Below are 27,535 nucleotides of genomic sequence, written 5' to 3'. Positions count from 1 at the left end.
CTTCACAAATGTTACCTTGGACAATTCTGATCAGTAGCTTTTTTATTAATCCTACTTTGTAGAATAGGAAACAAGCAAATGTGTTAAGTACCTCCCCTCCCTGACAGTCACTTAGTTTTTAAGGGGTCAAGCTGGAACCTAAGGAGTTCTGTCTGTATACAAAGCCAGAGCCCTTTGATTTCTGTGATATACAACCTTTCAAATGAGCACCTTTCCACACATAATCTGGAACAATGATGGCTGAAATTATGACGACATAATTTGTGACTCAGAATGTGACTCTTGAATATCAAAGCAGGAATTAATAATATCTTTAGTATTTACTCTCCATGGTTTATTATCATACCTACCCTCACAGATATCATTTAAGATGGGATCTTTCTTGGAATTTTCCCTTTAGGCTAAAGTTGGCATTTTATTTGTGTTTGATTCACCTTTCTGTTTCTAGAGAAGGAATTGTATAGGCCAATGTTATAGCTTTCCACTGTATTAAGCATAAACTTAGAGTAAGAAAAGCATTTTACATTGCAACCCGTTACTGTGCTCCATGTATGTTAGTATTTTTAATTCTATTTGATTTCATTTTTTTAAGAATGCTGGTCCTGACCTGTAAACTTGATTTCAAACTCACAATAGTTTAGACACATGTGTAGACACATAAGCACACATGCTTGTGTGACTATATATGCACCATGGATGGCTTCTAGCTCTGAATTTAAATCAACTTGATGGGCTTAAAATTAAGCTCTTCTCATTCATCTATGTTACTCACTGAGATTTACCTTCAATTTATTTTGTCTCTTCAAACTATTTGGTCTCTGAAAAAATAGTGCCTGGGTGGCCGGATGGCTGAACAGACAGTTCTGGACAAACAACAGGGTTGCTGGTTCGATTCCCACATGGGCCAGTGAGCTGCGCCCTCCACAACTAGACTGAAGACAATGAGCTGCCGCTGAGCTTCTAGAGGGGCAGCAGGATGGCTCAGTTGGTTAGAGCGCGAGCTCTCAAAACAAGGTTGCCGGTTCAATTCCCTCATGGGATGGTGGGCTGTGCCCCCTGCAATTGAAAACAGCTACTGGACTTGGAGCTGAGCTGCGCCCTCCACAACTAGATTAAAGGACAATGACTTGGAGCTGATGGGCCCTGGAGAAACACACTGTTCCCCAATATTCCCCAATAAAAATAAAAGAAATAATTTAAATAAATAAATAAATAAATAAATAAATAAACAAACAAATAAATAGTGCCTGATAACTTTCTGACAGTTTGTTGAATGAATGAAAACATGGCTAGTACTTTGGTAAATAACTTATTCTTGTACACTGCATGAACTAGTCATGTTTTATTTTAATTCTCCATTCTTTCTCTCGTTATTTAATATACTAACCATCTTAAGAGAAGGTGTGGGGACGAGAAGTTATAGGCACTTAGGGATAGAAGTTACTGCCTAAAGTGGCTAATAAGCTGTAATCATCTCAGACCTACAAACAGGGCTCCCTCTTTCTAGAACAACAGTTCCTAACATCTTCCCACCCCAGATAATATTTCCAGAAACTGTAATACTTCCCAGTTAAACCAACTCTAATTTATAAAAAAAAAATTGAACTCTTTCTCAAATGATGTTCCTTTATTAGTAGTAGTAAGTCTTAAGAATTGCTGTTCTATGATAAAACATTCAATAGTCTCTCAAAGACCAAGTCTAGTGTCAGAAATGATTTTCAAACACATATAACTGTACTTTGAGTTGCAGACTGAACAGATTCAAACAAAAGAAATGGCTTTTAAGTAATTGGAGGTGCAGGTCACAGACACGTTACAAGAACTGTAAATCCTCACATGGATTATCTTTTACTTAATTTGAACCACAAGCACAATCCCTTCAGCTGCTCAAGTTCCATTCAGATTAACCTCTATTTTCAACCTCCCTAGTTGCCCCTGGCCACCCAATCAATCACACAGAAAACTGGTTAACACACATAGGAAGGTAAGTCTGTTAAGTGTGTGCTGGGGCGGGGGCTGGGGTGGGGGGAGACTGCATTGGCTCTTCTAGTTTGTCACATGAATGATTTTGGCAATAACTGCTATTTGAATTACTCACTGTGCTATTCCTGTTTATTTTCAATCAATTATTAGAGGATGTACATATTATTTAAAAAATTGAAATTCTAATTCTGTTAACTACCACGTTTCCCCGAAAATAAGACCTAGCTGGACAATCAGCTCTAATGCGTCTTTTGGAGAAAAAATTAATAGAAGAACCGGATCTTATATAAGACACGGGTCTTATAGTAAAGCATTATAGTAAAATAAGACAGGGTCTTACATTAATTTTTGCTACAAAAGACGCATTAGAGTTGATTGTCTGGCTGGGTCTTATTTTTGGGGAAATATGGTATACTTCTTCAAGAGGGTAAATTTGTCCTTCAAAGGAGGGAAGCTGCTGCTGCTGTCACTATTTTTCTTTGTAATGCTGACCGCAGAATCTGGGGACTGTTGATGAGAGTTCAACTGAATCAGCAGCCACCTCAGAAAAGCTGCATAAGCTCTCTAAGCTGGTTTCCTGATCTGTGAAATGGAGAGAAAACCAGCACCTACCTCACAGGATTGTCAAACAATGACGAGCTGCCCATTTATTTAGCACTCAGTTATTTCAATACTTGTCTTTTCAAGAGCAGAAAAACTAGTGGCGGCTCCACATTCCTGGAGCCTGTTCAAAGAACTTTCGTCAGATTAGCTTCACCATATTTTGGCTTCTGCAACCTCAAAGAGCTTGATTTAATTTTGGAAAAACTTTCCCTTGGCAAGTTTTAGGTTTTGTAAACAAAGAAGAAAAACTTTAGATTTGCCTAATTTCACACTTGGAGGTACTGAGAAGACCATAAATTTCTTTCTGTTGAAAGGCACAGTGAGAGAGAGGCTTCTCATAAATGCTGGAGGATGGCTGAAAAAGACCAGCTCTGTAGTTTTGTTCAGTAAATAGATGAGTCTCATGAAACTCTCAGACTGCATCTCCAGATATTTTCTAATATTTTAAGCTAATCAAATAATATTTAAAAATGTGAGACCATTGGGTTATTTGAGGTTTCATTAAATGCATCTCTGAAGAAAGAAAACAATTAGGCCCCAAGCAAAAAACATGAAATCAAACAAAAGCATAGATTATGTGTTTGAGATGAAAGCATGTTCTTGTGTAGCTAAAGATATAGAAAAGGTCCTACCAACCAACCAAGTAGAGGAAAAACAATGTGGTACCTGTAATGTGGGGAAAAAAAAAAATGGAATACAAGAAATAAAGAATTTTACAGTATTAAATATGATGGCGCTATGAAGTGATTTTAGTTCCCTCTCGTTCTCTCTCTCTCTCTCTCTCTCTCTCTCTCTCTCTCTCTCTCTCTCTCTCTCTCTCTCTCTCTCTCTCTCTCTCGCGCGCGCGTTTGTGTGTGTGTGTGTGTGTGTGTGTGTGGGTGTGTGTTAATTTTGAAAGCTCATAATCTAAACCAGTATCTGTTTATGGGACCGTTTTACCTTCTCATTAAAACAGATTCTCAGAGGGGTCTTCCACTATTCTCTCTGTAACATTCCTTCTGGTTAACCACTCAAGGTTTAAAATTGTTAGCAGGAGGAAAACTCTTTAACCAGAAAAGGTTTATTAAACAATAATGTCCTGGAACCAGATAAACACACTTCCTAGGAGCAAAGAAGAAAAATGGTAAAGGACCACATTAATTGTAATATTTAATTTTCAAACCCAGCTGCCTTTTTTTTGTTTTGGAAAATTTGCTTTTAAACAATTTCCTAATGCTTACTTCAGGGAGATCATAATAATTTCTAGTTAAATTAAAAATGAGTCATATCTCCCAGTTTACTAGTGTAATATAATATTTCTATACAAGCAATTAAGTCTTAAGAGTTGTTAAACAAGTTTCATCAAAAGGGCTATAGGATAATAAAATAATATTTAAAATATAACAAAGCAAAGTACCAAATACACATTTAGTCCCCTCGCATCTAGAAAAATATGACCAAAATGGATTCAGCATGGAAGAGAATGCAAGACCCCAGCCTGATTTCCCAGTTAGCTAAACGTGTGCCTGCTTACTGTGTTACCTAAATACACAAAACCATACATGAGGTTTTGGTCATTAACTAGTTGACACCAGTTGAGCATCTCTTCTGTGCCGGGCTCTGTACTGAGTGTTGGGTATACAAAGGTTTAAAAAAAAAAAAACACAGAAAAACATACTCTCTCTACTCAAGAAGCTCAGCATCTAGTGGGATGTACAGAATACAAACTGATAGACCAAGTGAAACATGGCAAAGGGCTATTGTCTAGATAGAAACCAAAAGCTATGGAGGGAGCAGCTGACTTTGCTGGGAAGGATTTGGACGATCAAGTGGGGACAGACAGACAAGGCCCTAAGGGGAAATATCTACCAGGTGAAGGACGGAGGGAGGGCTATTCTAGGCAAGGAGAGCCTCCGAGAAGGAACAAAGGAGAGGCTGGAAGTAACCAGGAAAACTAGTAAGGGGCAAAAATAGATCTATAGATTTGGCATTAAGAAATTTTTAATAAAAGACAGGTTATGCTGGATTGAGACACAAATAGTCATCTAGGATGTGGGGTAGGCACATGGAGTTCCTTTTAAGAAACATGGAGCGGAAGGGAAGAGGAAGACCCAGCAACAGCTTGAAAGGAAGTCTGAGAAGATCAGAACCTGGACAAACGGGCAGTTTGTGAACTCTGGAGCTGTCCTGGAACCTTCCCTGGGGGTCTAGAAAAATTCTACTGAGACCCCTGGATCGCCCCAGGCAAACACGCCGACAGGAAGTGTTTCTCTCCAGGGCTGTTGTCCCCAACAAAATGATCTTCTAGGAGTCACACGGAGACATGAATGCAATAAATGAAAAGTCACAGTGGCTCGATTATTATTGAAAATTAATATATTCTGCCTGAACTGAGATTAAGTTTAAATACTTGCATTTTATAATGTTTTAAAATATAACCTAATAGCCTACCACACTTTTATCATATACATATTTCCTAACCAAAGTTGAAGATGAAAAGGAATTTTCAGCAACTGTGGCTACAGCACTTGTCTGTAAAACAGGGTGCCTCTCACTGAGCGTGCTTGCGAAGGCAGCTCGAGCCAAGGAAAGAGAGCAAGACCCTATGGAGGAAGCAGGGATCAAGGTCGCTCTTCTAACTTAGCTCTCACTGCCTAGGCTCTCACCAGCGGGAAGGGTTTTTATTTTTTGTTTTGTTTAAGTTGGGTGCTCTCAACAGGTTTGGTTTGGTTTGGTTTTGAATCAAATGTATTTTTCATGTCTATTCAGAAGTGTGGAAACAGTCTAGGAAAACATTAAAAATCGAAATTCCATTTACTTGAGTTATATTTAAAGGAAGGTAGACCAACACATTCCCCACTGCAGGGAGAGAGCAGGTCTGTATAATCCTGGGAGAGGAGAGCCCTCCAGAGAACAAAACTAAATGGGTGGGTGAAAAACCCGGGTGAAGAGAGAGGTGAGTTGCAATGCATTGTCTCTTAGCCTGTTTGGCCCACAAATTCACGTGGACTATCTGACCTTTGGATATGCGGCAGCTTTCTCCCCAACCCTCTCTCCAGTCTCCACCCTCCCACTTCTGCACACTTCTGAGTAGCTCAGTCCAGGTTTGGCTATAAAAAATGCAAGAAAGCCTACTTGTGAGGCACGTCCAAGCCAGCCTCCTCTAGAAAACTCAAAGAAAAAAACAGTGTTAATTTTAATCACAATTCCTGTTTGAAAGTAAAGTGTAACTCCAGATCGAAGAGAGCTACTACCCTGGACAGATACGCCAAACTGAATAATTCACAGTGGTCAGCGAAATTCTGGGTTTGAGAATCTTCTGATAGGCTTCTCTTTGAACCCTCCAGGAAAACTATTTAGAACTAAACTTGAAGAAACGTTTTGACTTAATTGGAACTTAAGTTTTCATGGAAAGCTTTCCCTTAATATAAAGCTGCTATCAACAGAGCACAATTTAAAAACTGGCTCTTAAGAAATAGATCTGTATGAAAGCAGAGATGAAAATCCTATAATCACATGTTAATAACCAAAGATGTACTATAATTGCCTGCTAATTACCATGGGAAACTACAGGATTAATATCAATGATATAACTAATACATCCTGATGTATTATAATCCCCTACTGGGAAAGACTACTGGGAACCAAACTTAAAGACAGAGATTAAATAAAGAGCAAATGGTTAGTTTCACAATTAACTATAAAATTATGTCAAAATGGTTACATTGGATGTAACTGTAAAGTAATGACGCTTATTTGGATGTGCTTTTGGAATCAGTCTCATTACGTTACAATCCAGACCACCCATTCTGAAAATGCCAACCCCATAAAGTTCATTATTTTAGACCATGTGCGTTGTACAATAGTAAAGTAATTCTTAATTCTGGTCGAGAGAGAGAAAGCCTATGTGAATGTGCCTCAATTGATCTGTTGTGGCTTCTGGCTCTCTCTTTCTATAAAGTGAATATTAGTCATTGAACCTCTTCTAATTTTCCTTCCCTGCTTGAAAGGGAACAAATGAAAAACTCTGCCTTCCCCAGAAAGCAGCTTTAGAATTCTCTACCGTTTCAGTAGACTTGACAGGTAGTCCAGTTCATTGTGTGATTTGTGATTCATTTCAAATATTTTTTAAATGGCTCACGCTATGCAAAACTGGGTAACTCCCCTATGCAAATAAGTCCCAGGGAACTGCTACCCTGCTCTCTGTGTAGACAGTGACTCAAATGCATCATGCCCCTGGCTGAACTCAGCGCCAGGCCAGCCTACGCTCCCTGGCCACTCCGTGTCTCCTGACTCCGCTGCCTCAGGGCAAGGCATCCACCTGGTGACAAAGCCGCACTTTTTTTTCTGTGATCCTTTTCTTCTCCTTTATCCCCACAGGCAGGCACCATGGAGAGTCTATCACTTCTAGAATTTGTCTCTCGTTCCTGAGTTACCTTTGTATCTCCCCTTTACACACTTCATTCCTCTGGGTACTAGTCTTTCACGGGCTATAACTGATCTCCCCATTGCGTCACTTTATCCCACTCCCCAAGCTGGCCCAAAATTACCTCCCTGAAATACAGACATCATCCCATTACGGTCCTGCTAAAAATCCTCAATGATTATCAAAGCGCCTGAAATCAAGTACTGCAATTCATTAAAGAGGAATGTCCATTCATCACAATAATCCACTGGCCTATTATTTCTACATATTCCCTTCTGTCTGTCCTTATCAGAGTTCTTGGGGTACTGACGTGCAAATGGAACTCATCCTCTTGGATGAATGACAACAGGTAGATACAACTTTTATTATCTCTCTCTTACGTATTCCTGGATCTCTAAAATCTACTCCATTCAACCACAGAAAAACATGGATTACACACAAGGTATGCATGTTACACTTTGACATAAAAAAAAGTACACACACACACACACACACACACACACACACACACACACACTTCAATATCTCCCCAACAAAACTACAAAAGAGGACTTTGTAGACTCAAGATAGTTTCAAAGCTTTAAAGAGCCTAATTACCCTCCACATCTGGTGTGCCGAAGACCCTAGTGGTGGGTCTTTGCAGAGGAACTGAAACAGCGTTTGCCCAATATTCTACCTGCAGCTCTGAGGTTTGCCACCAGGGCACACAGGTGGCAGGAGTCAATGGCCCTCTACCACCGGAAGTCCTTAGACACCATGCTGGGCTCAATCAGCCTCCTCTGGAGACCCAGAGGCTCCTTCTAGATCTTGAGTTTCACATCCCTGCCTCCCTAGGATTCCCCCTGAAAAAGCAAACCTTTCCTCAACTACCAAATCCTTTCTCACTTTCTCAACCCCCTTGACTCCGGACTTCCTTCCTTCACCCTCCCTGTATTGGCTGAATCGATTAACATTCCCACTAGCAAGTGTGAGAGTTTCTACCCCTTCCATCAGTGCTAACAGTTTCTCAGACTTAATGAAATAATTGGCCAATCTCGTTTTGGTTTTTCTGTCTTGGCTCCTGGACCTATGCATGTGTTTTTCCCTTCGCTTGTAGCACCCTCACCCACATTTTTCATCTCAGATGTTCTTATTATCCTTTCAGAGAGGTCTCAAAAACATCTCTGGGGAGCATGCCTCTGAGGTGCGTGCCCCTCCTCCCGTGGCATCTTAGCCATTGAGCAGTTTGAGGACAGAGACTCTGCCTTCATTAGCTCTGAATCGCCAGTCCCTCACAAAGGGTTTGACATGTTTGCTGAATGAATGTGGGATAAGCTTGCCTTTCTGCAAGCTTACGGTCTCTGATATGGGACCAGCACTCACTCCATGTCCCATTATAAAGGGGTTTTCACACTCAGAGACAAGCGGAATGGCAGATAAAATCTAAGTGGCTATCCAGTCAGGAGGTATAATTGGCACAGGAATGCTCCTTGGGCTGCAGGAGGGAAATGTATTTATGACCTGGAAAAATGGTTGTTATTCAACAAGCTCCCCAGCTGTGTGCTTTGAAAAGCAGCAAAATCTACTTGGGCCAGGAGTTGTTTGTTTTACTTCACTAAGTAAGAGCTAATTGCTAACGTTCCCCCCCACCAAAAAAAACAAACAACAAAAAAAAAATGAAAAAAACAGTTTATGGTCTAACGTACAAGAACCACACATGTAAACTGACTTTCAGAAATGTCAGAACTAACAGCGGCCACGAGTCCCGTAACCCAGACTGCAAAATGCTCTCAGTGTCTGGAGAGGAAGACACAGAGGGGAGAAGCAGGACATCGGGGCAAGGTCAATTAACGCATGTCTCCAGTCAGTCTGCATGTAATCGGTGCCAGGTGGGAGCCAAGAACTATCCACGGTTGGGATACAAAGACAATACACAGTGGAGTAAGGACATTGGATAATGGAAACAAACAAACAAATAACAAAGAATGCAAACTTTGGCATTCTTGGGTTTCCATCCCACCGACACCACTTAACCAAGTGCATGACCTTGGGTAAAATTCTGAACCCCTCACCATCAGTTTTTAAACAAAAAAAAAATGAGTTGTTTTGAGGATGAAGGACAAAATGTGTATGCATGATGTAAAAAAAAGAGTCTGAAACATAGAAGGAAATGAACACATGGGAGCTGTTATTGAGACACAGTTCCTTCAAAGGCCTACCTTCTGTCAGTGTAGTCAGAGTTTTATACACTTGTTTGTTCATTTGTTCATCCATTCATTCTTTCATTCAGGAAACATTTATTGAATGCTCACTATGTCTCAGGCCCTGTGCTAAGCATTGGGGCTAAATCAGGGAATAAAACAGACAAATGTCTGCCCTCTTGAGACTTACCTTCTAGTAGGAAAGGGAAACAACAATAAATAGAAACATATATGCATAGATAGCATGTTGGGTAGTAAGAAGCACTCTGCAGCAAAATCAAGGTAAGGGAGCTCAAAGGTAATGAGGGCATGACATTTCGGTAAGTTGATAGGGAAGGTCTCTCTGATAAGGTGACAAGTAAAGGCCTGTAAGAAGTGAGGGAACAAGCTGTACAAGGTGCAAGTATCCAGCCCAGGAGGGCTGTGCCTGGTGTGACGCAGTACAGCCTCATTGGAAACCCTGCTCGGGACACAAGGCACCTGGGAACCGAGGCTCCACGTGCTCTGAGGAGCAGTCTCCTTCCCTGAGCCCTGGGTCCTCAGGCTGCCACTCTCCTTTGCGTGGACCCACCTAAAGGACTCCATCAGGGACACTGAGGGGCAAATCAAAGAACCTCAAAGAACAATCAATAATCTAATCCAAGTGAGATAAATTATGTAAGGAAAGATGTAGGGTGTTTGCCAAACATCATTTTTACAGGGTACAAGAGACGACAGAACAATCCTTGAGCTGAGGAGGTGCCCAATAAGGAAAGACAGAGAGGTGAAAGCTCCACTGGGCTTTGCTTGGAGTGGAAGCAGAGAGGCAGAGCACCAGAGCGACAGCTGGTTATCCCCTGCAAAATGAGATGAAACAATGTCCATACCCACAGTCACAGAATTGTGTTGTGTGTAATTTGAGGAGTTTGAGGTTCCATATGGCCCACAGATTCCCAAGGGCCATCGGTTACTATCTGGACAATTTAGATGAACTTGGCTGGTGAAGATTTGGGAACTGCAAAGTCGAAGCACTGACTTTAACCTCCAGCTTCACGGAGGTTAAAAAAAGGACTTCATTAAATAATTTTGGATTCTTCCTTTTCTTTTGCAGGCTACTAGAAGGGTCTCAACTCAAACTGGCAAATGTATGGCACATGTGCTCTCTGGCCTGCCTTCACCCTCAGCAAGCATTGATAAGCCTGGTTGAGCCATGGTGTAGCCTCCTAAACATTCTCAAAGCCCCCCTTTATATTAGAAATGGTCTTAACCACCCACTGGCAGAGGAACACACAGTTTGATTTTTTAATCTAGTAGAAGAATGAATTATATGAGTTTTTTTGCCTTTTTCTTCATCCTGTGTGAGTAGCTGTCAGGTTGAGGTTAGGGGTAGAGACTGTGGTCAGAAAATCGATTTTCCATCTGAAGCTAAGGGGCTGATTTAATGCCTTGGTCTCAGGTTCAGAGCAAGGAGCCTGGGCAGCCATAAAGCTACTGAGTAAAAGTCACAGATCTCAAAGATAAAGCATGTGTGTGTGTGCATGTGTGTGCGTGCGTATGTATATAAGGTTATACGAGAGAAAAGTCTGAAGGCAGGTAGGAGATGATAAAGGAGAGAGATAAGATTTGAAGTCCTCTGAGAGCCGAGAAATCATTCTGGCCTAAGAAAAGTAAACCTTGTAATAATATCAAAGTTGAACCAACAGGTATGCCAGTAAAATGCTTTTATTATTTGCCTTATTTGGACCTAGTCCACATTTCTATTTAATTGCTCCTCTCATTTTCTTGGGTAATAATTATAAGGCTAACTTTTCAAATAAAATAAAATTGTTCCTCTGCTCTATGCAGACTGGCTACAGAGCAGGTTAAGGCAAGTACCCCAAAGCCTTGTCCTAAGTCAGTTGGTCTTAGACGTTCAGTGTATGACCTGGGCGAGGAAGATTGTTTATCCCAGCTCTTGCACTAATTATCTGAGAAGTCACTTGGGATGAGGCTTTCTAGGCCTCAGTTTCCTGGGTTATTAGACAAATACGTTGAACTAGTTAATAGAAAATATGTTTGTGCATGTGTATGTGCACGTGTGTGTGTGTGTGTGTGTGTGTGTGTGTGTGTGTGGTGTGAGGTAAGGAATGGCATAAACATTTTGCAGGATAAACCAGTATTTAGTTTCAACATGTTCTATGGTGAGTCTCTAACCCTAACCTAGTCCCTAACCTCTCTGTCATTAGTCAAGGAGTTCTCACAAGGGTGAGACAGAAGGTCTGAAAAATCCATCACTGTAGTGCGAGAAATCAAAACAAACATCCTTCTAATGGCTCAGTAATACCTTCTGAGACTCAGCATGATGGAACCCTTCACTTTGCCTGCACTCACTGGGATTGCAGCCTCTTGGTCTATAAAATGGGGTAACATAGCCTACAAATGAGAAATTACTTATTGCTTAGGGAAACAGCATGTAAAGTGTTAAAAATTATTTAGAAACACATATAGTACTCTCTGTTTTTAAGTATTTCTAGAAACTTTAAGATCCAATCCCTGACTTCCCCTGCTTTGCTCTGTGTATGAGGTTGATTCCTGCAAACTGCATTTGTTAGGGTCATGTGCCCAGTGGCTTTTGGGTACATTTAGCCAATGGGAAGCACTGGCGGGAGATTAGGAGGCAAGGAGAAGCCAGGACACTCCTCCTCCTCAACGCTCTTGGCATTGAGAGGTGTCTCTGGCCGCGATTCCTCTGTGGTTCTACTTTCTCCTAGAAAGCCTGTCTCTCTGTGGTGCCAGCTCCTGCTGAGGCAGCCCCACCATGGTTCCAGCTCTTGCTGGGTGGCTCTTTCAACACCCACTACCTCCTCCCTTTGATCTTCCACCCCGCAGGTAATAGCAGTGGCGCATCTCTGGATTGCCTCACACAGTGCCTTCAGCCTTCCCAACAACATTTGCAATGAATTCCCTCCTTGGCACCACCTGGCATGAGCTCTGCTTTCCCGACTGGACCTTGAGTCCCACTGAGGAGACTGTAGGTCTCCAAAGAACAGACATCGGTTTAGGAGTATACAGACTCCAGAAAATGTACTTGGCAGATTCATTCCTTCTTTGCTGTCAGGGAAGGTCTCTCAAAGTTTTCATTTCCCTGACCACCTAGTACTATTTGCGCTAGATGTATTTTAGCATGGAAAGAACACTGGTCAGAGAATTAGAGAACTCGAACTCACTGTCCAGTCATGTGACCTTCACAAATACCCTAGAGCCAAATGACCCTGAGGTCATTCATGTCACAGAGGGATCAGAGTTCAACTGACCTGTTAGGCTCAAACACGGGAGGGCATGGAGATTGTTTTATAAACTGACATGGTCCTTGCAAACCTAAATATATTACTATTATTATATGGGACACAGTTGACTTTCGTAGAACAAAAAGTGCTTTGCAATCAACTTAGCCCGATTTTGATTTCTCAGCCTAATTTACACTAAATGTACTAACAAAAGAAAAGGGCATAGACTAGTGCCTGGCACATCCCAAGTGCTGTGTGGGTCCTAGCTGTGGTTTCTGTGCTGGGCCCTCCTTTGCATCATGACAACTTGGCAGCTTACCAAAGACCACGCAGGGAGGTCAGGGTCAACTTACCAATGTCGAGGACCCTCTGCTTTGCCGTATGCTGCCGAGAGTGCCAGTACTTCCAGTATTTCAGCTGTTCATCTCGGTTTTTGTCTTCACTGAAGACCACCATCACCACGCTCTGCAGAGGGGAGAATCATGGAACTTACTTTGTGTTCAGTGCCTCAGTTGCTTCACACCGTCTCTAGTTCTGCCAGAGGTGTGTTTCTGTAATGTTGCTTTTCTTGCTTTACAGGAGGCCAGACAAGCTCAGTTATATGATTTGTTTTGTTTTAAAAGGGGCCTACTTAAAAAAATGATTGGGAAATGAGAACAGCACATGGAAAAAAAGAAGCCTACATCATTTTTACCCTGAGTCATAAACAACCAGATTAACCAATTACCAGCAAATTAATTATTTTGTGAGGTAAATGGAAATACCAAATTTGTTTTTTCTTGTACTGAGAACAAGCATATTTTTGAAATGTTGTATCCTTAAACATAAAATCTGGCATCATTCAACTAGATTGAAGGAACAAATATGTTTCTGGACTAATTAAGTGCCTCAGGATGGAATACTGGATTAATGAGAGAAATACCAAAGTAATGAGAGGAATACTAAAAGGTAAGTTCAAATTGATGAACACAGATCTAAGCTACAAACCAAACGATACAATGTCAACTATGTTATTTATTTCAATATAATGTGATGTGCTTTAAAAATGAGCTTGAGGGCAGCCAGATGGCTCAGTTGGTTAGAGCATGAGCTCTAACAGGGTTGCCGGTTGGATTCCCATATGGGCCAGTGAGCCACACTCTCCACAACTAGATTGAAGACAATGAGCTACTGCTGAGCTATCTGGGGGGGCGGCCAGATGGCTCAGTTGGTTAGAGTGCGAACTCTTAACAACAAGGTTGCCGGTTCAATTCCTGCATGGGATGGTGGGCTGCACCCCCTGTAACTAAAATTGAAAATGACAACTGGACTTGGAGCTGAGCTGCTCCCTCCACAACTAGATTGAAGGACAATGACTTGGAGCTGACGGGCCCTGGAAAAACACACTGTTCCCCAATATTCCACAATAAAATTAAAAAAAAAAAAGAGCTTTAAAAACTAATTATATCTTATAGAAATAAGAATTCAAAACCCCTTTCAGTTCTAAATTATAAACAGTCTCGTTAACCTAAATACACGTTAATTCACTGTCATTTATGAGATAGAGAAGGTACCAAAAACAAACAAACAAACCCAAAGAATCTTTTAATTACAGTATCAGATATGGCTCTCCCGTTCTCACTCTATATCCACAATACTTCTTAGATATTTTCCTACTGTTCCAGAAACATATTTCATTGACTCTTATTCCTTAATAATTTCTTCTTCATAGTATTTTACACACTTGTAGTCATCTACTTAACTATTTACAATAATTCAGTCGATGGCAATGTCTTCCCATTGTCTATGAACGCAACGAGGACAGCACCAGTGTCACTCCTCACAGTGGCTCTCATGCCTGACAAATGAGAGACACCAAATACAAGCTTGTGCCTGTACAGTCAAGTCAAAATCTGGCTTATTCCCAATGAATTGTGAACACTTGTTACACAAGAAAGCAGATGTTTGTTAGAAAAACTAGTTTGGAAATGTGTATCTGTGTTATTCGAATTCACATGACCTTCAAAGGCATGGAGATAACAAGACAGGGAACCATTGACTGGTCTGGTGGAACTAAGAGCCCAGCCAGCTCTTCATTTTTCTCCCTCCCACCTCAAACTTTTCCATTTACATGTGAAGGCCTCCTATTGTTTATTTCTGTCTGTTCCAAATAAAAATAACATTTAAGGTAACTGTTTATAGCACATGAATAAATTAGCATAAATAATGGCATATTTTTGGTATGGAAATCAATTTCTTAAGTGATAAAGAAAAAGAGAATTTCAACTGCGATTGAAACCAAGCCTATGTGCTGCAACTTAGAATCAAACACTGTTCTCAGAAATTAATGCTGGTAGGTTCCAAGAGCATCCCTCTTTCCTCCAGACTGCTTTCCCTCCCAGAGCTGAGTAGCAAACCAGATTCACTGTGAGAGGTGCCATCCTACTTTCCAAGGGTGTTAGAGTGAAGAGCTTAACGGGAGGCGTGCTCCTCGTTTTAACCAAAATGGAACAGATGGAAATAAAATTTCCATATTAAATTATCTCCATGATTTCAGTGAAGTGGAATTCTTGGAAAAGTCCCTGTACTCCAAACTGTTGTCATGGCCTTAGAATACCTACCATCCACCATCTTTTCAGGACGATGCTAATGGCGTTAGGAGATGTATATGAGTTACACACTTACTCGCAATTTACAAGGTTAGACAAAAAGAAAAATTAGCTAGTGTCTTTTTACCAGGCGTCCACATGTGAGGGTGCTGCATGTGACCTCTAGGATATACATTCAGAGGTGGATCCCAGGCTGAAATGAAACGCCCATGCCTTTCAGCCCTCCATTCTACTCAGTGCACCATTGTGGTTCATAGTTTCGGGTGTCTAACTGTCTGGAATATATCCTGGTTCCATCATATTTTAGCTATGTAATCTAGGCCAGTTACTAGCTTCTAAAAGGCCGAGTTTCCTCATTGTAATAAAGAAACAATAGTGTCTATTTCATAGAGTTGTTAGCTCAAATTAGATGTATGATGTTTAACGTAGTGTCAGCACACAGAAGACAGAATCAATAAATATCAGCTATTATTTTGTGGCTCTTATTGTTGTTGCTGTTATGACATCCCTTCACCTGTTATTATTATTGCATCCCTCCATCACAGCCTTGACCACTGTTCTCCTTATTATGATGGCATCCCTTCACCATAGCCTTGACCTCAGGGTGGGAACATGCTAATCCCCTTGACGGGCACACAGCACAATGAGCTCCTTTCTACCTGTGATATGCTCGGCCTTTAGTGGGACATCAGTTCTATATCTTCCCCTCACTCTCAAGTGCCCTGCCTCCTATAGCTCCGATCTGAGACTGGGACAGCCTTGGTGGGAGGAAGGCCTGTTGGATGGAGAAATGAGCAGTAGTTTTTTCCTGTCTTTCACATTGAAACCAAGCCAGAAAATCCAGCTGATCCAGACATTACCACTGCAGTGATTTTACCGATTTTACCAGTAGGTGCCCAAAGACCCTTCTTTCTCTTTTACCTCATTTGTTATCTTTGCATGAAATCAGGAATGGGGACAAACTCAGCTGTTCTGCGCTCTGGGTAGCACAGCATTCCTCCCTTAGTGTGCTGAAGAGCTAAGGAGGAACTAGCTACGGGTGAAATAAGGTGGGGTGGGCACCACGCACACAGCAGCATAAATCATTTTACAACAGGGCAGGAAAGTCCTTCAACCTCTTTTCAGAGCTCTGCTATAATTATCCTTTTCGGTAGAGCGGGATTACCATTTCTTTCCCTTCTTGGCAGTAGCAGGAATGCCAGAGGCTGGCAGGCTTCCAGGGCACTTTCATTTCCCACAGATAGAACTAACACCAATGAACGTGAAAATTCCTCCAGGTCACTCCTGGTTGGGATCATATCATGCCTCACTCACCCCTTGGTGAGGAAGCACTGGGCTGCACAAGACTTTTAAACAAAGCTGCAACTAGTCCGGGACACAGCATGAATCGCCCCCTCCTTTACAGAGGAGAACAGGAACAAATATATTCAAGTACATTCTGGTTTATAGCTACTTCCCTGAAAAATTAAGATCAATTGATTGAAACAACAACTAGGTAGCACACAGGCAATGAATGAAGCTGGGAAAATTCCTTGGATACAGTCAGAAAGTATGTTCCAACCATGTCCCTTCCCTGGGGTTTATTGGTTACTGATTAAAATGATAAACTACAAGTCAATAAGTTCTCTTGCCCCAACTCTCTGACATTTGTTCTAGAATTATTTATTTTGGAATTTTTTCCACGCCCTTCCCACAAGGCTATGAGGTAGCAAATACATTCATCTGATCCCTCTGTGCATTACTGGAGAAAGGTGGCCCATACCCTGACTTTGCTGATTGGGTGTCGGAAGCATTTGTTGTCTCCAGTCTCACTGAGTGTTATGGCATAAAACTGTCCCTTGTTGAGGTAGGTCATGGGGCCTTCCCCCTGCTTCTGACGGAGAGATTTGGTGGCTTCCAGGGTGTACTGAAACGTGCCACTGTGAACAGAAAACAAACAGTGGTCAGATTCACTCATTTGGACTTTTCTGCCTTCCTGATCAATTTCACATCAATATCATTTGAATGAATATTAACCAATATTTACTCTATTTCAGAGACAAAGCACAGAATATGGTTAAAAAAAAAAAAAGAAAGAAAGAAAAAGAAAAGATGAAACCAGACCGAAGGTCACTGCTGGTACAATGTATACAACATTCCTAACAGTGGCCCATAAACCAGGTGGTTTAGAAGGGGAGAAAGTCCATGAAGCTCCTGGCCAGTTGTGCGAGGCCGTGCCAGGAGAACCTCTGTTAGGTCTCACCTGGCAATCAGCAATGACTGAAGCTTAAGAACTGATAGAATTTGCCACTTTTACCCTAGCAATAAACCAAGGGGGCGAACGCTTTTGTTCATGTACATGTTCATTCAGAAATATTTGTTCCTGCTACACTGCAGGATGGCATACAGTAATGATCCAGTGACAAATGCTTTGTGTATTTTCTGAATCATCATAATCTCTTCATTGTGTCTACCTTTTTATCAGCTCTTTAATTTCATAGTCTTTAAAAGGGTGGGGGCAAAAATAACTCTCAAAGTTTGCCTCTTTATTAATATGGCCTGCTTACAAGACTATTAACATACCTCTCTATGATAAATATTTACGCAATATTTGATTTTTTAACTTTTATAATGAGAAAAAATTTGAAGGACAAAATAATATTCCTCTTCTATGATAAAAATCTTAGGCTTAAGCTGATAAACTTAAGCAAGTGCCAGAATATGTGTCTTAGAACAGGGTGGGAAAGAAATCATTCAAGACAGAATCAATTCCACTGTCATTTTGCCTGGAAGAAGCAATTTCAATATAGTCATTGAATCATAAAATCTGAGCCCTGGACAAGATATTAGGAATCGCCCAGACGGGTAGCTTGCAATTTGTCTGGGGCACAGATTCCTTCAAAAACAAGAAGGAAGCTGTGAACCCCTGTCCCAGAACAAAAGCACAGATGAACATAAATGGTTTCGAATATAATTTCAGGGGGTTTGCATACCCTAAGCCTACCATAACAAAGGATGAGAAACACCTTCCTCATTTCACAGCTGAGAAGAGGCTGAGAAACTTGCTCAGTCCACTGGACAATGATGGCAGCAGAGAGAGAACCCAGGGCAAGGGACTGGTAGGTTGATGCTCTTCTCACTAACCTGACAGCTGATTATATAGTGAACTGGATCTACAGCACGCAGATTATACATGTATTTCCACATTTTAAAAGGCGATTTGGAACTCTAGCCTTCCTGCCTCTCCACACACCCAAATTCTGACTAGGACGACCTCGGGAGGACGACCGAGGAGCCTGAGCCAGAAGAAAAACCCTGAAGGAGCAGGAGGACTTCAAGTGGAAACAGAGACTAGAAGAGGGCCACACATGTGAAAGCAAAGGGGCAAGAAATACGGTGAGAGACAAGGGTTAAAGTAAAGAAGAACCAGCAAATAGAGGGTCCTGACCACCTCCATAGAGAACGTGTGTTTAATTCTCTCTGAAATGGTGAAATCGCTGGTAAGTTTTGGAAGTGGGAGAGAGGGATAAACTTCTTGCCATTCTCTCCTATCTTCAGGCATGGTCACAAACCAAGGCCTTTGAACATCTGGCCCCTCTACCTAGAATGTTCTTAATTCTCTTTCCCTGGAAAACTACTGCTGCTGCTAATCCTTCAAGAGCCAGCTCTAGTGCCATTTCCTGTGAAGCTTTGCCACCCACCCTCAGCCTTACCCAGGTTTGCAGGTCCTATCAGCTTTCTGTTTGTGTACTTCTGTAGCAGGACTCATCACTGAGCAAATGTACTGCAATTTGTCTGTCATCACATTTGTCTCCTCCAAAAGTGTAAGGGTCTTTTGCAAGGAGAGGTTACCTTTTATCCCTAATCCCTATCACATTGCTGACACATGGAAGGCACTGGCGTGTGGGCTACCTGGTAGTTAGATATGTGCAAAGTGGAACAGAAGGAGAGAGGAAGTGTTGGCGGGGAGATCAGTTATATGGCAACAGTTCAGGAGAAAATGACAAGAGTACGTTGGAAGGGACAAAACAGGTAGAACAGGACACTCAGCACTGGGCAAGTGATGCGAAAGTACTACAGGAAGGCAGGCAGACCCTTCCACCTCTTGAGCGGGTGACTAGGAGGGTGGTTACATCATTTGCCACAATAGAAAATAAAAGCAGAAGACAAGATGAGAAAGAAGTGGAGAAGGAAGGAAAGAAGAGGAAAAGAAAGATAAAGAGTTCCATTATGTACATGTTGGGTGGAGGGGCACAATGTTGAGGTTCAGAAGAACACCTAAGAAGGGATGTCTGGTCAACAGAAGGACAAAGACAGGGTAGAGGCCTCAGGAAATTGGTCAAGACTGGAAATAGTAATTTTTCAGAAATCATTTGTGCAAAGGAAAGAATTGAAGACAGAAGCAAATAAAATTGTTCAGCAAAAGTATAAAGAGAAAAAAGGTTTAAAAGTATAACTTGGGAGTACATTTAAAGGGTCATCAGTTCATCATTTTCCAGGAGCATCTGATAACCTACCTCGATGTCTGGTCATACATGTACTCCTCAGCCCCAACTGAAGCACTCCGAAATTTCTGCAAAATTTTAAAGTGATCGAAATTAAAACAAATAGGTGAGTCATTGTGACAAATAAAAAAAGCGATAAATGTATCCAAACTGCTTTATCCTCACTTTAGAAAAGAAAATTATACACTTTTGGTATTATGTTTCCAACTACAGTGAAAATAGTTGCCATTTGTGCATAGAACATGCAGGTCACCTCCACAACAAGAACTACACTCAACAGAAAATGCATTTGTATTTTGTACATTATTCACATGTCTGCAGGTGTTCTTAAAGTGTGTGTAGGTACTGAAACTGTTTCTTCAAACATGTAAGACTCCTCTTCCATTATCTCTAACAATTATTCCAAAGTAACAAATTCTGAGTTAATGGAACACTAATTATAGAGAAACCACACATCATAGCACAAGCAGTACAGCAGAGTGGTTAGGAGCAGAGTTTCTAGAGTGAGACTGTGTGGGGTCAAGTTCTAGCTCTTTTGCCCGCTACCTGTCAAAACTGACAGAAGTGCCATATTTTCTCCATTTGTAACATGCCTATCTATTATGAATAGGATTGAATGTGCTAATAGAGGTAAAGTACTGGAACAGCGCCTGGGACATAGTCAGCACTATATATGTGTATTGAATTCTATTATATGGTAATAGCTTGACCATATTCCATGCCCTTCTCTAAGATCTTCATTGTCACAACACTGTAAGTTTTTGGGGGAAACTCTAAGTCTTAGTATTACATGTGAAAAAGCTTGAGTCCAGAGACGTTGAGTTGTTGTATATTTAGTATATTTAGTAAAATGCCCATTGCTACATTTTAGAACTTTTTTAAAAGATGTGCACAAAAGCCCTAGCTCTTGATCCTAAAATGAATATAAGAGAATATTGATGAAAAAACACTTGATTGACCACACAACACCTGGTCCTTCTTCCACTGCAACATTTTTTCAAGTGTCTCTTTCCAAAAAGCAATGTTCCTGCTTCTCATTTCTCTGCCATAAACTTCTATTCTTTGGCCAGCAGTTCAAAGGTTTCCTTCTCAGGAAAGGGTTGCTCATAGTTATTTTCCAAACTTGTTTCACATTCCTTAGCCACCATCTCTAGAATTCAGTACACCCTTAGATCACAGTTTATATGATCCTTATTTCTATCCAGTCTTGAATCCAAGAAGATAGTTTGTTTGCCCTTCAAAGTTTACCCAAATGCATCCTAGGAACATTTCACAAATACTGTTGATTGGTTCGGTAATCATGACAGAGGATCAAAGAGTCAGATTTATGTTTCTTTTATAATCAATCTATCAGCAAAGCACTTAATAGGAATTTTTCTGGGACCTCACCATCTACTTGATGCCAGGAGAAATACAGAAAATATGTAAGACACTGTCCTTTCCTGAGAATGACAAAAACTGGTTGAGGGGATAGATACATTTACATGAAAAACAACAACAACAAAAGAAACTAAAATACCGCAAATGACTACATATGAAAGTCTTTGTTGAATCATTCATTCATTTATTCATTCATTCAGGTGTTCTCACTGGAAAAGTACAGAATGGGCATTACCAGGAAGGAAAGATGAGCAAAATTATAGTAAGACTTCAGGGAGATTGTGAACTTTGCTCCGACCCCTGGAAGCTAAAGAGAACCTGGATTAATTGAAGAAATGAGAGGAAGTAATCCAGGTGAGAGAGGACCACCATGATTAAAGACAAAATGATAGGTAAAAATGTGGTACACGATAGAGCCAAGGACACAGGCCTCACCTAATCATGAAGGGAGGACCTGAAAATCTAGGTCTTCACTGTGTAATACAGTAACCTCTAGCCACATGTGCTGAAGTCGATTAGAATTAAATTAAACATTTTTGTTCAGTTCCGCAGTCAACCAGCCACATTTCAAATAGTAACTTGACACATGCAGCTAGTAGCTACCATATTGGATAACCTGAAAGAAAATTTCCATTGTTACAGAAAGTTCTACTGTATAGGGCTGATCTATGAAAAAGTATTTACACTTAGTTTGTTAAGAATTAGGAAATGTTGGAGTAGGAGGGTAACATGATGAAAAAGGAATTTAAGGAAGTGACTTAAAGATAGAGGAGATACGTTTCCAAGGTCTTCTTTGAAGGAATATGCACTGACCCTTAAAAACACATGGTGGAACAGTATTAATAAAGATGGCCTTGAATGAATTTATTGTCCATGACATAGAGCTCTGCAGCCTGAGGACAGGCTGGCCTACTAAAACATACTGGGCTTATAAATCCTATAGTTCTAATCCCCCAGGTGATATGAAAAGGTGTGATATACTCAGCTGTTGAGACACTAAGAGACTGTCCACTGTAGGCTGATCGAAATAAAGAATCTTACTCCAATAACTATGATTGTATGTGAACAAAAACTGTGAAAAATATATATGATTGTATATGAACAAGAACTGTGGAAAAAAATAGTTGATATGTTACAGAAACAGAATTACTGTTTTCAAGTTTAATTTTTTTTCCTTAATTCTGTTACAATTTTTGTAATTTAAAAAAAAATAAATGTAGAGTCCACTTGGAAAATATCACGATCCTTTATGAGACCTGATCACATTGATGGGTCACATGGCCTTAAATAATTTAGTATTAAATGTTAGAACCGGGGCGGCAGGTTGGCTCAGTGGGTTAGAACGTCGTGCTCATCACACCAAGGTTGCCAGTTCGATTCCCACATGGGCCAGTAAGCTGTGCACTCCACAAGTAGATTGAAAACAACCACTTGACTTGGAGCTGATGGGTCCTGGAAAAACACACTGTTCCCCAATACTCCCCAATTGAAAAAAAAAAGAAAGAAAGAAAGAATTAGAACCAAAATGTTTGGGCCATCTGCTTACAGTTACCAAGTTTCCACAAGTGTTTGGAAACCTTTTAATATAATTTGTAGGATGCCAAAAGGCAGGCAGACAGCCAACATCATCTTACTGTGATTGGATGCACACTTCTTAATCATTTGGACCAAACTACTCCATTCCTGATACCACTACACATACACACACACACACACACACACAGAGAGAGAGAGAGAGAAATGAATCAGTCCCTGATAGCAAATGAAACTTTCTAATTCAATGTGGGTCCTGGACATTTTAAGAGTTTGTCTAAAAGAAGTACTAGATCGTAGACAAATTTTCCTTAGTGAAATTACTCTGAGCTCACCTAATCTTATAACCTGTAGGCAATGCCATAGCTAAAGATCATAAGAAAGCATTCCATTTAATTCACATCAAATTGAAATATAACATGAAATGTAAACACTGATTTCCAGAGCAGCTAAAATATCCAAATATTCCAAATTCAGTGGGAATAATCTTCACATTTAGTTTCTGGTAAGTTACTTTCTCATGCATCTCAAAATAAAACCCAAATATTATACAATAGCTTCCTTTCACAAGACTCTTTATCTACAACACGACACAACTGATAACACATCCCTCAAATAGCATGATGGTTCCGTTGACATTGGACCACATCCATGGACTCTTCTGTGACTAATGGAGTATTTCTACACCATGGGAGAAAAATATCAGTGGCAACCCTTTAATGAAAAAGCATGCACTTCACATTCCCATGTGGAGTGATTTGCTTTTCCTAAGGAAGTACCTACCCCTGGCTGCTTGAGGGCAAATCAAATATTCAATACCAAAGACCCTACAAATCCCTTGCTTGGTTCAAAAAAAAAAAAAAAAAAGGTTTGCTAACTATGTTAAGGAATACAGCACAGAAAGCTATGGGCACTAACCTTAAGAACATTTTCTTTTCTTTTCTTTTCTTTTTTAACAAGGACATTGAAAGTTTGATTATAAAGCTAACAGAGCCCAAGAAATACAATGTCCTCTTAACAGTCGGGAATTTATCATGTCTCGCTCTGCCCATTTCCTGATTTCATAGAATACAGCAAGTACTCAGGAACGATTGGTGCCAGCAACGGAAGGGCTGCTAGTGTAAGTTGTCAACCCTGACTTTGTACCAACGCTTCAGAAAGCTAGTCCTTTTTGTTTCTCTTCTCCCCATCTGAAAGGTAAGAAATACCTAATGACATAAAGGACGCTCAGATGAAAAAAAAACACAAGTGGGTGAATCACTGTTTGAAGCATGGAACTACTGAGACTAGAAGACCCCAGACAGTTTCTCCGAGAGAGTAGAGGCGTTGGTTCTGTACGTGGGGCCTGGAGGACACAGCTCATAACGAGCCCTAGCTCTCCCACTAACTGCGGTAGTCCGTGGCTATACTGATGCTCTCTGCACCTTAGTTTCCTCATTTGGGAAATGGAGATGACGATAACAGTAACGCCCTCAGAGGAGTTTTGTAAGGATCAAACGAGTATATGTCATTTAGAATGATGCGCAGCACATAGTATGTGACCATTAAATGTTTATTATTTTTAAATATTATTCTTTAGGGATGCAATCTCAACCTCAGGGAGCTGCATTTTGTCCCAGTGGCAACTAAATGAACAGGAGGCTGCAAAAATTTGGCATGCTGCCATCAACCCTCCCTCCTCTTTAGGAAATTAGAAACCACAGGTTTGCCCCTGCTGCCGTTGTATTGGTGCAGGACTGAAAAACATGGGAAGCCAAAGACAATCATCTCAAAGGCAGAGACACTGCACCTCAACGTTGAAGAAGCTGACCTGAATTTTAAGTCAAAAATTGGAGAGATGATCCACAATATATAGCAACTGATAATTATATATCATAAATTGTGATACATACTTTCCATGGAATACTACTTAGCAATATAAAAAAAATAAACTATTAATACAAGCAACAACTCAGATGAATCTCAAAAATATTATACTAAGTGAAAGAAGACAACACAGACAACTATACTTTCTATCATTCCATTTGTATGAAATTTTAGAAAAAGCAAAACTAGACTGACAGAAGGCAGATTAGTGCTTGCAAGAGCAGGGGGGGAGAGGGCTTCAAGTTCAGGGGAGTCAAGGGAACTTGTAGGGTGACGGCACTTTCTATTGATTCTGGTGTTGGCTACACAATTGTATACAATACCTACAATTTCAAACTGTGCACTTAAAACATGTGATTTCAAAACAAAAAGCAAGAAGAGATCATTATTTCTGTAAATTCTATGGGCACATGAGAAGAATATGTTGTCTCTATAAGGTATAAAGTATACATATACATATATATACACACATACACACTTGATTATTGAAAATACATATTCTTTCCTGAGTATTCAATCAGACAAGGTCACAAAGAGTAGTATTGTTTTAAAAAAGAATGGGCCAGCAACATCTTTAGCTACCACTGGAAGGTTACAAACTAGATGAGATCAAGGTGAAAACTTTACAAAGTAGGAATTTTCCACACAAACGTCTCTTCATTCCTCATAAACATTTAATTTTAAGACTAAAATTAAAACAAAAGAATCTCTCATCTAAGAGCCAAAAAAAAAAAAAGAAATATTCCTCCACACACCTAGACCAATGGTTTACTAAAACCTGTTTATAATGAAAGATACCAACAAACACAATTTTTAAAATAACTCTAAACTCACAGTTGAATTCATTCACCCCACTTAAGAAGCAAATAGAGAAGAAGAAGAAGAAAAAAATAGCTGGTGGTTCTGGGTTTGGGTTCCGACTCACCTCTGTGGTTCCGTCTTTGAAGCTCTCGCTGTAAGTGCTGTCCGGGGTGCTACGCTGGTCATCCTTGAGGTAGGAGCTGTGGCTGGCCATGGATGGCACGCCGTACTGAGTCTGTTCAAAGATAACCACACGCTGCTCCTGACCATCTTCCCGCGGGTAGTGCACAGGCGGCGCCATGAAAACCGGGGTGAAATCTTCAGCTTTCACAACCGTGATTCCTGACACAGGGATGATGGCAGGGCTCTCGGGGATGCTTGTGCCATACTGTTCCCGTTTTGAATTCTCAAGATGGTCTTGATTTAGGGAAAGGTTCACTGGAACGGTCTTTAGGACCTGCACTCGGTTTTCTCCTCCACTCACATTACTCTGGGCTTCACCGGTGCCGAGACAGTTTCTGTGTGTTGAAACCCACCCCGCAACACGGTAGAATTAGAAAAATCACCATTTTGCGACTCTTCATAAAATAACTGATGCAGGCAATAATCAGTGAATGTGAATGCTGTTATTAGAGAAAAGATTGATGGTGAACTTGACAATGGGATGCAACAGATCTTTGCATCACTAGAAGACAACTATAATACACATGTGTACCTCATGGTATCATGCAATCAGCCCCGCCTATAAAGTGCTATTACAAAAAAAAAAAAAAAAAAGACCTTAAATCTAAGCAAGCCTTTTATATCTAACTTCCAGCTCTCAGGAAATACACGAGCTAGAAGAAAGACTTAGACAATATCAAAAAGAAGCAATCAGACAAACCAGAATGTAACACATCTTACTGACCTGGTTTCTTCAATAAGTCAGAGGCATGAAAAAAAGAAGGGCAGGAGACTCGTTCTAGATTTAAAAAGATTTAAAAGGCATAACAATTAAATATGATGAGTAGATCTTGTTTGGATCCTGATCTGAGCAAACCAAAGAGGCATTATGCAGCAAAGAGATTTTTGAGGCAATTGAATGTGAACTGGGAGTTAAGTGATATTAAGGAAATATATTACTGTAATTTAGTTAGGTGTGATCAGGAGTTTGATTATGTAATAAAATGTCCTATTTTTTTAGAGATCCAAATCATAAGTGGTTAGAGGTAAAATGACATGATGCCAGGGACCTACTTTAAATACCATCACAATAAAGAAAAAAAAAGAGAAAGAGGGAAAAGGTAGAGATTAAGCAGGTGTAACAAAAAGGTTCACTGCTGAACCTGGAGGACGGGATGGGTATTTGGAGGTTCACTATACTATCCTCTTTACTTCAGTATATGTTTGAAAACTTTTAAAAGAAAACATTTTAAAACAGCTTTTTTAAAAATGAGGGAGGAAAACTAACATGGCAATTTGAAGGGGGTGGGAAGGATATTTTTCACTGTTATGTACGCTAAACTCAAAATTTAGAAATTCTAGGAAAAATAACACAATAAAAATTTATCATTAAAATATTTTCACTAAATTAAGAAATAACATAAGCTTATTGGCATCCTTAGCATTGAATTACTTTGGGGGCTTGAAGAAGTACTGTAACTGGGTAAACAAGATCTTTCAGCTCGCAGACATCCTAGCTGGTACAAAACACAAGGAGAGGATTTAGAAAAGTAATTCTTGTTCGGCTAGGGTGAAATATTTTCACTTATAATAAGGAATTCTGGGAGAGAGCAGAAGCAAAGAGACTCATTAATGGAAGATTAGTATTGATAACAAAATGATTTTACTAGCGAAGTCCCTGTGGTCAATAAAATTTGGGGCCACCTCTCACTTATTTATGGATTATTCTGATGGATATAGAGAAAATATATGTTTTGCATGGAGCCCTGTCTCGAATGTCTGCTTTTCTTAAACTAGCATGTTCCTTCTAGAGTTTATCGGCATCTCTCATGGAGAGAAATATTCTAATAAAATTGGTTCTTCCAAGAATTGCGTTCTCCTGGCTCCTCTCTGTAAAGGAAGTCCATTAGCCTCAGAGGTTGCCTAACTCTCAAGCAGAACTTGGCATTTCAACTTTGATTTTTTTTCAGATAAAACTTCAAAGTGAAGCTTGAGGAAAGAATGGCTCCACATGAACAAAGCCAACAGAAAAATATCTAAACTTCTGTGGGTCTGTCACATATCTGTAGGAATCATTCTAGAAAATAATCCTTTAAAGAATAAAATCTCAAGTCTACAAACATTCTGGCTTTAAGTAATAACCTGCTTTCAGGGCCAAATCAATCAGTGAATCTGTATATAAGACACAGCGAAAATTTACAAACGATGTTTAATCTGTATCCAGTTATCTGTAGGATGCCAAAACCCAGACCACCCATTTATATCTGCATTTCCTAAACCCCATTATTTAGAACATTGCATGGAA

At 40.3% G+C, this 27,535-nt stretch overlaps 1 protein-coding gene across 3 annotated transcripts in view; it reads right to left on the bottom strand.

Annotated features, from left to right (window-relative positions):
• The window catches only part of GRHL2 (grainyhead like transcription factor 2), a 154,566-nt gene that overhangs the window by 73,784 nt on the left and 53,247 nt on the right, over positions 1-27,535 (bottom strand). For all 3 annotated transcript variants that reach the window (XM_033126706.1, XM_033126704.1, XM_033126705.1), the window contains exons 4-7: positions 25,193-25,586; positions 19,501-19,556; positions 16,767-16,923; positions 12,770-12,881 (exon numbers count right to left, since the gene is read on the bottom strand). In XM_033126706.1, the coding sequence (XP_032982597.1) occupies positions 12,770-12,881; positions 16,767-16,923; positions 19,501-19,556; positions 25,193-25,586 (719 nt within the window). The remainder of the gene's footprint in view (positions 1-12,769; positions 12,882-16,766; positions 16,924-19,500; positions 19,557-25,192; positions 25,587-27,535) is intronic.

Source organism: Rhinolophus ferrumequinum, chromosome 14, assembly GCF_004115265.2.
Source record: "Rhinolophus ferrumequinum isolate MPI-CBG mRhiFer1 chromosome 14, mRhiFer1_v1.p, whole genome shotgun sequence".
NCBI lineage: Eukaryota > Metazoa > Chordata > Mammalia > Chiroptera > Rhinolophidae > Rhinolophus > Rhinolophus ferrumequinum.
This window is presented reverse-complemented; position numbering and strand designations above follow the sequence as displayed.